Genomic DNA, 11,359 nt, shown 5'->3' with positions numbered 1-11,359 from the left:
TATACATCTCAATTTAAATAAAGGACACCCTACACACTACTTTACCAATTTGCAGTGACCCATAGTATCTGGCTGAAAACTGTTTTCCCTTATCAGAGATAACATCCGACATACTGAACTGTTTACAAACCCAGCTCTGTCAGTGGCTGGACATGGCACTTTTAAAAAAAAAAATTCCTTCTCACCCTCAACCTCATATCCTGAAATAACAATATTTGAGGACTGAAAACCAACTGCCAAGCAAACCAGCTAAGGAATTCCCACAGATTCCCCAGAGGGGCTACAAGGCAGCAGCCCATTGCCTAAAAAGGAAGAGTCCAAAAAGAAAGAATCAAGGAAGTTACTCTGTTTGAACCACTGTGTAAACATACAAGGGATACATGCTTTCCCCCTGTGTAAGGAGTTGTCATACCAAATGTCAATAAAGAGATCCCAATTTGAACATTTTAACTTTATGTTTGACTATCGTGACACAACCTATTTTATTATTATTGTTATTATTATTCTATAATATGGTTGAATGTACAATTATTTAAAGAAATAATAATCAAAAGAGACCAAAAGGACCACCTGGAGGACTGCATCCTGAATATAGACTTCAAAGATGGCCTGCTGTTTCCTATGCTCTCCGATTACTAATAACGTCATCCTGTGCGTGCATGCTGGAATGTGCTCATGATGGGTGGTCTACCTTCTGCTGCCCTGCTACTCTATAGATACCTGAGCCCTGCTGCTGCATGGTGTTTAAGGGGATTGCAATCGTAAATATCATAAATGTCCAGACTGCACATTGCAGGAAATATAGAGAGAGATCGTTTTGCTATATATGGATGTTTTGTAAAAAATAACCCAAATAGTTTTAATTATGATTTACTTTGACAATCCACTGGCTTCAGCATGGCCTTGCTGTTTGTTGTGGGATGCCTTTTTAATAATGCCCGGGCGCCATCTTCTGGCTCAAAGAATTAAATGCAGTCAGCGCATTGGAATTTAATATAACTCTTGAGAACAGAATATAGCCATTACAAAATACATCCGTGTTACTATTTTATAGCAAGTCAAATGATCTGAGTATGTATATTTTCAATAAACAATAAACAATGAAGGCATACTTTAGTCCCACTTAGCAGAAAGTCCAAGGAAAAGCAATCCTTATTTTGTCCATAATTCAAAAACATTTGCTTTTTGACCTATGCAAAGGTGAACTGATATCAACAGCAGCATCAAGACACAAGTTAAGTCTAAGAACATCTTTTCCCAAAATGTGGATGAATGAGAGTGAATGTGATGAACTGGTTGATATCTACATTTGTGTTTCTCAGCATGGAAATGTGAACCAATGAACACATATAACTGCTTAAATAAAAAATGCTTGATGATTCATATGTATGTCCTTGTATTAATTATCAATTTTGAATCCAATAAACTTCCAGACATTTCCTCCAAAACCACTATCATCAGTGCTTCATGTTAAAAGCTGACCTTAAAGCATGAAGACAAACATGACCTGCTAAATATAAACATGTTAGAAATGTGGGAATGGATATGTGGAGGTAACACATGTTGTAATTTTTGAAAAGACCACATGAGGGTACTAAAGTCTGCAAATGAATGAGAAATCGTGAGGTAGTTGTTGGAGAAAACTATACAATGTCAGAGGGCAGAAATTTTGGTATTTATACGAATGCATCCATTTTCTAAAGACTTTGATGATTTTTTTTAAGTGAATCCCGGTTGATTGTTTGTTGACTTCTTGTGCTATGTGCTCGCAACAACAATTTATTTCTCATGCGATCTCCCTGGACCAAATTTCATATGAAGAATTTAAAAACACAAAATGTTATCAGTAAAACTGAGTTTGTGTTCATATTCCTGAGTTAATGGTCATCCCTCTGATTTAGTGTGTTGTGTCATGAGCTAGAGAGACTCAGCAAGAAAGCGCTGCTTGAGGTGTGTGACTCAGAGCCATTGTCATGTCCCGAGAAAACGGTGCCATCAAAATGCAGAGGGGACTCACAAAATGATTCTCTGCTTATATTACTCCAATGAAACTCAAGTCTCACTTTACAATTGTTCCATATTCATACATGTTATAATTCAGCCACGTGTATGCAGTCACGTTTATGCAGCTCGCATCAATGTGACACGGTTTGTTTTGTAGTTAAATCAGGTGGTTAATTGGTAGCAGAATAGTTGATTTTCTGTGTATGTTGGATAGACTGTATCTAAAATACATCATGTTTGTGGGTTATTAAGATACGTGGAGCATTCTGGATGATGTTCTTCATGCCACTGCTACATCTATTGGAAAACTAAAGATATATATTTGGCATATTTCAATCCACATTTTGTCACATGTCATAATTTACAACATGTGGAAATGTAGAAGCTTGACTAGATTTTAAAATAAACCTTCTGGGTTTTTTAAGCACTGCATTTCTAATACTTAAATGCAACACATTTACAAAGGATACACCATGCACGGCACAGCAAACAGCTTAACAGCTTAAACACCGAGCACCAAGGCTTATGACTGGCTATTATGTAAGCTACCATATGAACACAGCAGGTTTATGTGGTATGGAGGACTTGAACTATAAAGCAAATGAGGCATAAATACATTCTTTAGCAGACTGGGGAGGTCAGGTAATATCACCTCACAGTACAAAGAGACAGTGAACTGAAACCATATTGTTTCCATGTAATTAGAATAGCTGTGCTACTTTTTTAGTGTTTTAGGCCATTGTGGGCCAATATTTGAAGTGTCTTTTTTTAAACATACGCATAATAATGGTTTACTTAGATTCTTTTTATATATTCCAGTATTAGCCAGTAGAAGCTACACTTACAGTGTGATTGCACAGATATATTCAGGGATAAGCTTGCAGCCCCATGTAAGGAGGAAGAGACAGTGAAAAAGACATTTGACCCAGCTGCACTGAGACAGCAAATATACAGTCACTAAAGACATGAACCCATCAGAATGTGATTTCAGGGCAGTTCTCTGGGTATGTGACATTTGGCCTGAACAAATAAATGGAAACACCTACATCTGCTGCAGGATGGTTTCCCAAAACAGTATTTAGTGTTTAATTCAAAGGATGTAAACAGAGTTATCCACAAACTGAAAGAAACATAAACCTTCATGATATATAGAATTATAATATAGTGACATGTTGTGACTAAAACAGTTTGGAGTTTCTCATCATGTAAAGATAATATGTTGAAAACTATGTTAAAAATTAGTAACAGTAGTAACAGTGACAGTAGCATTTTTTTCTGTTAAATTTTACAAAATTATTTATAAACAAATGAAAAAAATTGCAAACATAAATATATGTAAAATATATTATATTGTTACATATAACACATGTGAGGTAAAATAACATGAAAAAAAATGTAAATTACCTTTTTATTTAAGATTCCACATAAAAGACTATAAAAACAAAGTTGCAAAATTTAACACCCTATGCAGTGTTTATTTAGATAAAACTGTTAAGTTCTAGTCAAAACACAGTTTTTATTATTGAAAACAGCTATAATTACTGTTCATTACTGTAATTTCACAGATTTTATTTTTAGTAGTTCTGTATCTTTTTTAAATTATTGACAAAAACGGGTAAAATTAGAGAAAAGTAAAGCTAGAAATGCATATTCTGTACAGAATTTTTCTTAATGTTTAAAAAAGGAAAAAATATTACTAATAAAAGCAATTATTTGATGTTTTTAAGCCTGATTATTTATATTACAGTAATGCTTGACCATAACATTTGATAATTTAATTGTTCTTTCACGTGGAAATACTTTTAATTTACCATAAAACATCGAGTTCTCATGTAAATTAATGCTACAAACTCAAGTTTAAGTATGTAAAATGAATTTTACGGGATGATAAACTTAAGTTATTTTGTAGGCTCAGAGTGATGGTGTCTCAGTCATTTAAATCTCAGCTAAAATAAAAGTGAATCAAATGGCAAACTGGAAAAACAAGCTTCAAATTGGTGAAAACACAAAGAATGCACAAAGAAAACAGCATCAAATAACCAAACAAGTGTCTGAGTTAGGCCATCATGTGCCACCCAAGCTAGTTTAATGTGGCTTGGCACTGATTCTCCGTGACGCTGAACCATACTGGAGGGATGAACATCAGATTCTTCCAAATTCTTCCCTCGTTTGTCAAGCTGTTGGAGAGCACTGTCCAACATACTGATCCAAAAATCCCCACACAGTATATGTGGCCATACATACAATTCAGATCACTTTCATTTGTGCCTGAAATGGCCAAAATCAGTTTTCCTGTAGGGTGACTGTGCTCAGCTTTAGAGAAGGAATGAGACATCTGGAGGGAGATTAGAGCAGAGCTGCTACTTTGCATTAAAGCAGACAGCATTGATGGACTGAACAGTCTTTGGAGGTTTTTAGGGTCCATTCAACTAGAAGAACACTACAGAGTACACTGTAAACCCGAATCAGTTCACTGAACTTAAAACATTTGTGGAAACTGATTACCTCAAAAGTTTTAAGTACACAAACTCATCTCTTCTAAGTATGGGGGTACTCAAAATTTGTATTTATTGTTAACTTAAAAATGTTAAATTATATTTTTATTTTATTAATTGAGCTTTACTTAAAAACTATATACTTTAATTTTAATATTTTTGTGTTTTTTGTAGTTTACTATTTTGATCCAACACAATGCAATTATATTACAACCTAAATGCAAATTATATGATTATTAATTAAAAGATATTTATTTTTAAATGTTTGAGTTTAGACTAGTAAAAAAAATTAGAGAAATTCATTTACTTTACATTTTGTTTATTTAACATTTTTTTATGGAAATGTAAAAACATCACAAATGTTTTTATAAAACCATTAACATGGACATGGGCACCATAAAGTGAGCATTATAAATTCGGTGTAGAACATCTTTTTGTAAAATCACAAAGGACAACATCAGTCCTAATAGCATCTTTCTCAAAATACACAAAAATTCAAAATAAAAATTCAAATACTAATCACTTTTGTTTGAAAAAGAAATGAAAAACAATTTTTAAAAATGGATACAAATAAAGATGATCATCTTCCAAATAACAAGAACAGGCAGGCAAGTATAGGAAAATTAGGTAAACTGATGGAGTTAAATCCACCCAAAGCCTGTAGTAAACTTAAAGTGCTTTAAATAAAGTGCTTCAAACAAAGTGCTCAGTAACAGAGTGCATGTCCTAACAAACATTGCCTTATATTCCTTCCAAAACTACTCTTTCAGCAACAAATCATTTTTAAGAGCATGTAGGCAGGGTTTCAGGGGTTTGCCGTCATCAAGCCCCATGAAGATTTTTTGGACAAAGGTAAATGTGTGAACCAGCTTCCTGGGGTAGTCTAAATGCAGAACATAGATCAAGCCAAACAATAAGGCAAATGCATCTGCAAATCTGGGAATATCACGCATCACCAAGTCGCCTTCCACCACAACGGCCATGCTTGAGGAAGTAAAATGGACAGAACTGGTCTGGGAAGTGCCGTCGGTAACCACTGTGAGAAGGGCAACTGGAGTGTCAATGAGGGTCGACTCATCCAATGTGTCCGCCTGGAATAGACACAGTATCAATAAGTAAGGTTGGTTTGAGAGAATGTGACAAGGAAGACCTGTAATCTAGCAAAAAATTCAGCAGTGTAGTGGGTTACTTTGTAACGGGTTAGGGTACTCTACTTTTTTGAAAAATGTACATTAACGCGTTAGCTTCTGTCATTACATAATTAGTATGTTTGTTATTTTTCTAAAAAAAAAAAAAAAAAAGAAGTAATTTTTTATTGTATGACTTTATCTCAAAAAGAAACTAAATCTTGACTTCAGCCTTGTTTTTGGGGCCACCTGCAGCGTAGCCGAAGTGCTGTGATACGCCTGTGCCCTGCTCCTGACTGTGTGTGTGTGTGTGAGGGTTTTCTAAAGAGAGGGTATTTTGCTTGTACAATTTGGTAGCTGCTAGGGTATTAAATTGTATTTTAAAAAAAAAAACATGGTGTTTTATCTCACTGGCAGAATTTAAGTGATGCAAAAATACACTTACATTACATGTCTTAAAGAATTCTGGGTCCTCCTCCCGCAGGTATACAGGAAGGGCACGAAGCACTGCAGTGCGTTTCACGTTGACATCAGGCGCCTCCTAAAAAGGGAAAAGAAAAGTTCATTGAACACAAAGTTTTCAGGTGTCATTCTTTGGGGAGAATACATGTTTATGAAACTGCATGGCATGTGACTCTACATAATTTTGGAGACATTTCTTTTAAGACAACCTTTCTGTCTCTTATGACAAAGAGTCTGTATCTTACTCGTTTGACAAAAATCCTACACAGTATTTTAAAATAATAACAGATCATAGCTGTAATCTGTATAGAACACAGATGTTCAAAGCAAGGAAAAATTGAGTTTTTATCAGTGAAACTTTTAATTTGTGTTAATTTTATCATTATCAATATTCACCTGAAGATCATAATGATTCAGGATGGTTCGCAGAGCCTCCGATATCTTGCCAGTCCGTGCAGCCTTCTGTCTGTATAGAGCCATGAGTCGTGGTGTGTGTCTGTCAAGTTCAGCGTAGAACTGGTTCCGCAGGTTGATGTTTGTGACTCGGTGGAACTCAGCACAAATCTAAAATAAAACAGGAACAAAAACATCAACATGAAGCCAAATTACTGACCAAATTTACATCTTATCATTAAAGAGGAATTGCCCAACTTCTGTCTAACCTTGTTTTATAGATGTCCTATTAAGTTTTTTTTTTTTTTTTTAAATTGGACCCGAACCACAAGCACAAGTGTATCACAAAGCTGAAATATATTTTTGTTTGTTATCTATTATTTATTTATTTGTTATTTATTTATTTATTATCTGAATCTGAAGAGATCTGCTGAACTTGCATTGTTTCATGTTAAACTGAAGAAGAAAAAAAAAATCAAAGCACAGATACCTGAGAGTCAAATAGCAGAGCAGGCCATTTCTCTAAGAAGTTCTTTACCATTGGGTTGTCTTGAACAATTTCATGGCGACGAAGTGGAAAGGTAGTCTGCATCAGTTTTTCAATCATTATTTTGTTGGGCTCAGTCTTCTCAACCTCATTTTTTATCTGGACTCTCATATCCTCCAAACTGACCTGATCTTCTCCTCTTGGAAAGTTTGGGAGGTAGTTCACCTCAGCTCTACTGGCTCTTTTTATGTTTGAGTGGGGGTGCTCTCCTTCAGGGTTGTTAACACTCCTCCTGCCAGCGTTGACAGACACCTCCACACATCCAGATCTGGCTAGCTTGGTGCGATAATTTCCCATCTTGAATTTTAAACTGGTCTTCCAACCATAACTTCCATTCCTACTTCCAGGCTCTTTAAGACATGGATGAGTGGTAACAAGAGCTTCTGCTGCCAAACCGACATCTCCATCACTCGGATAGGCTTTGAAGGTGTGCATCGCTGAAGCCATGGTCTCCAAGATGTTGTGCTTTTGGGCTCGAGTCAACTTCAGATGTTTTCCAGACATCTCAAAGGCTCTATTTCCCTCCTCAAGTAGATGTTCAACTTCGTAAGAAAAGGTAGGTACTGGGAAAGTGTCAGGCCAACACTTCAGACGCCGAGCTAAAGGCACATGAGGAAGGATGTCTGTATCAGAACTTGCACAAGAACTGACATCACTTTCAGATCTCACTACTTTTAGTGTGCCCTTCTCCGGCAACTCTTGAATATCCAGTAGGCAGGTAAGTTGCCCATCAAAGTCGGGGTCTTCATATTGTAAGGTAAACTCAAAGTCCAGCCTAGGGTTGAGCTTCTCTCGGAGTATGGTGATTAGTTCTTCCACCGACTCAGGCCGCTTAGTTAGAGAAACCTTCACAACAACATCTGTGGTGAGGTGAACTCTCAGCAGGAACTTTTGGGATACTGCCATCATCCTATGAATAAAACAAGGAATGGAGATGATTTTTAAAAAAATGAATCGTCTCATAAACACTGTACATCATACCATTAACCTTATTATTAGGGGTGGGTTTTTATAATCGATTCATCGATTAAAATCGATTCTGGCTTGGATAACGTAAAATCGATTCATTAAAATCCTGAATCAATTTTTTTATATAAATTTATTTTGCCCGAAATGCCAGAATCTCTGGTGAAATCTCACAAAATTTCAACAACCACCAAACAGCTAAGACAGTAAATGAGAGCAGGAACACCGATTCTGCACAAAGACTTAAACACACAGCGCAACCCGCGGATCAGAATCAGTTAGATGTCGCCTTTCTCACAGTCGGGGCTGAAAGCCGACAGCTCGCTGATTCTGATCTGTCGGCGGGTCCGCGCTTTGTGTTCACGCCCTTTATGCGCTGATTCTAAAGCTGTTAGTTTGATGTCTCTCCAAACAATATTGACCGAACCAGCAGCAAAAGAAGATCCAAACTACACTTCACATAAACATCGTCATGTATTCACTCTTACTTTTACTGTTTTGCTTCGACCACGATGCACAGCTCTCTCTCTCTCCCTGTACTTCAAGAACAGTTTCCCGTCTAAAAATCTGTTTTCTGCATTATTCGCTTGCTTGTTACGCACAAGTCTACCGTTGTTTACAGCGCTGTCGGCCAACGTTTTTTTTTCTTTGTTTTATATACTTCCGAAAAGAAAACCTAATTTCTGCCGTTCAATACTGAACAAATTTAAACTTTTTAAAATTATGCAAAACCATAAGCCGTGTCTCTAATAAAACCGCTCTAACATCAGAGGTAATGTTCATATGTTGATTAATGGTTTTCTTTCGTTTTTGATGTACTGCAGAATATTTTTATAAAATCCCAGGCCAGGAAAATCGCCTTCATGTTTTTCTGTGTTTTATCTTCAGCTACTTTGACACAATGGCATCTGCTGTGATGCTCACACCTTTGATAAAGTCTTGCGTGTGTCAGCTTCTTTTTTATAGATACAAAAATATGTAAATATACTGTTCTGAATTATAATATTTCTGACTATCAAAATTTCCCAGATTCAAATCGAATTGAATCGTTTTGGGACCTTGTGAATCGGAATTGAATCGATTCACGAAATCAGTGACGATACCCAGCCCTAGTCCTGACACACAGGCTGGTGTTTGTACAGCTTCCACAAACACAATAATTTTGTATTTTTAAGAAAAATGAATGCAATATAATCATAGTAAACACACTAACGCTCACGAACACCACCTACTGCCAACAGCGCATAACATACAACTCCCTTCAGTTACATCACACGTCCAGATTATGAAACTTTCAGTCAAAATTTGGGTTTCTAAACATTTTTAATTTTGAAATACCCAAATCAACGTATGAAGACGGTTTTTGGGGGACATTTTATATGCATTTCAGCAACTACTGAAATCTGCACTTTAAGGGACTTAATGAATGGTTTCTTTTAAAAATTAAAAATGATTGAGTATTTTCACATCACATGAAAATATAAATTTTTAATACAAATTTGGCCCTAAAAAAAAAATGGAAACTCAGTAACCAATATAATGGAGATTCTCTAAACGTGAGCAAATATCACAGTAAAATTGTTGATTGGGATTTACACATTGGATGTATCCTCAGTAATTTTGTACAATTATACAAAATTATTTTATAAGAACTCAACAACTGATGAAACAACTTACTTATGTGACTAAATATGAAGTGTTATAACTTACCACAAAAGTTGAACTGTGCCACCGACCCTTGGTAGATCTGCACATGATAAAAAGATGCATTATAAATAATAGCACAGCTATTAATAATTATACTGGCGGGGTACATTTAAGATGTTAATGTCACAAAATAAAATAGACCGGTTGAAAGAAGTACAGGTAATGGTAATGGGGGGAGCCATGAAAATATATCTTTTCAACAGGATTCAGTGTGACAAAGCAGGGGCATGATTAAAAAAAACAAAAAAAAAACAGGTCTTTTAACCTACAAATGTTTTAATGGCCATGAAGAAAGGACTCTTCAATAGATCTTTCAACTCACCTGTGTTTGCTGTCTCCACCTGAAATTACTTGCAGTCTGAAGTTTTTTTCTTCGGTCTTCAGCCTTGGAATAAAAAATAAAAATACTGAAAACCTTATCAGCACACTAAATATACAACACCTTGCTATATTTCAATCTGGGTATTACTTTTAATTGTTTAAGATAGAAGTTGCCACTGCTAGCTAAGTCACTTTTGAACAATGCTAATGAGAAGAAAAAAAACCCCTGCCGAACAATGAGGCTGCTGTTGTAAAAACGCCAACTTTCTTGCGTTGGCAATGGGTCGTTAAAATATCACTAAGACACTTTCTTTATGTGCAATTCTTATTAAAACTGTGTTTTAATCGGTTAAAACTGTAAAAATGACGACATCATCGGTTTGAAAAAGAGCGCGAACAACCGCGAACAACTATTCACTACCTGGGTCTGTGCTGTTTAACACAAAAGCGCATTCGAAAACAAGTTACTGGCTTCAACATATTAATATACTTGCTTTTTTACAGAAAAAATAAACATAACGAAGGTTCCGTTTTACTTACAAGTTTCTCCAAATGTGCGCTCCAGTCGCTCGAAAAGGGCAGCCATATTGAACAGAATTTTCTGTCAACGTAGTTCAGGTTAGAGAGAAAACGTCATGACGTCATGACGTAAACATGCGGAGCTCGAAAAAAAAACATTTACTCAAAAATCATAATTAAAAAAGCAGTATTTACTCTTAACTTCTAAGCCATGTACAATTATAACTGTTTGAATCGTTAACAGAACAGAAAAGTTTTAAGTTGTTTCAACTTTGTGACGAATTTCAATTGTTGTATCCACAAACTTTATAAGTCAGGTATACTGTTGGGGTTTACAGTGTATGATATAGTATTCAGAAATTGCATCCCTGCATAGCTACATCTCTACTCAGGGAACACCTCTGGAGAGGAGGTGAAAAACAATGCTGGTGGGGAAATACCTGTGGATTATTAGAAGAATCAGGAGAGTGCTGCTCGACATACACAGTGGGGGGAAAAGGATGATCTCCTTTTAATGTCAGAGCTGATGCCGACTTCAATGCAATGATTTTGCTGTCAAAGTACATATGTCATTTTTCTCTACTTATGTCTGTTGAAGCGATGCTGCCAAAGCTCTAGGCTTCAGTAATTACATTTAAGAGTCAAAACTCACTACAGCTAATAGAAATTTTAAGGCTAATCTTAAAACAGAGCAAATTTATTTACTTACAAGATTCTGAATCTTATGTTTTAAAATTAGTCTGAAGGTCATAGCTTGACTGAATACAGGTACCTGGAATTAGTCCATTATGGAAGAGCTCCAACTGATTGCACTGGAT

General features: G+C 35.9%; 1 protein-coding gene across 1 annotated transcript; it reads right to left on the bottom strand.

The window, feature by feature from the left end:
• Positions 1-4,801: 4,801 nt before the first annotated feature.
• LOC148101774 (uncharacterized) lies at positions 4,802-10,627 on the bottom strand. The gene is made up of 7 exons (XM_087845102.1): positions 10,563-10,627; positions 10,024-10,086; positions 9,705-9,741; positions 6,972-7,938; positions 6,485-6,652; positions 6,072-6,167; positions 4,802-5,590 (listed from the first exon to the last, which is right to left on the bottom strand). The coding sequence occupies exons 4-7, from the start codon at positions 7,935-7,937 to the stop codon at positions 5,258-5,260; spliced, it is 1,563 nt and encodes a 520-aa protein (XP_087701228.1). The 5' UTR covers position 7,938; positions 9,705-9,741; positions 10,024-10,086; positions 10,563-10,627; the 3' UTR covers positions 4,802-5,257.
• Positions 10,628-11,359: the final 732 nt, after the last annotated feature.

Source organism: Neolamprologus brichardi, chromosome 8, assembly GCF_056152115.1.
Source record: "Neolamprologus brichardi isolate AB-2024 chromosome 8, ASM5615211v1, whole genome shotgun sequence".
NCBI classification, from domain to species: Eukaryota; Metazoa; Chordata; class Actinopteri; order Cichliformes; family Cichlidae; genus Neolamprologus; species Neolamprologus brichardi.
Note: the sequence above shows the minus strand (reverse complement) of the source record. Positions and strands in the feature narration are given on the sequence as shown.

Bases quoted from the DNA above. Each gene is read 5' to 3' on its own strand.
- LOC148101774 (XM_087845102.1), bottom strand. From the start codon at position 7,937: ATGATGGCAGTATCCCAAAAGTTCCTGCTGAGAGTTCACCTCACCACA. The intron at 6,653-6,971 runs GTATCTGTGCTT...GTTTTATTTTAG, and splicing joins CTCTGCTATTTGACTCTCAG to ATTTGTGCTGAGTTCCACCG. The intron at 6,168-6,484 runs GTGAATATTGAT...TTCCCTTTTTAG, and splicing joins TGAATCATTATGATCTTCAG to GAGGCGCCTGATGTCAACGT.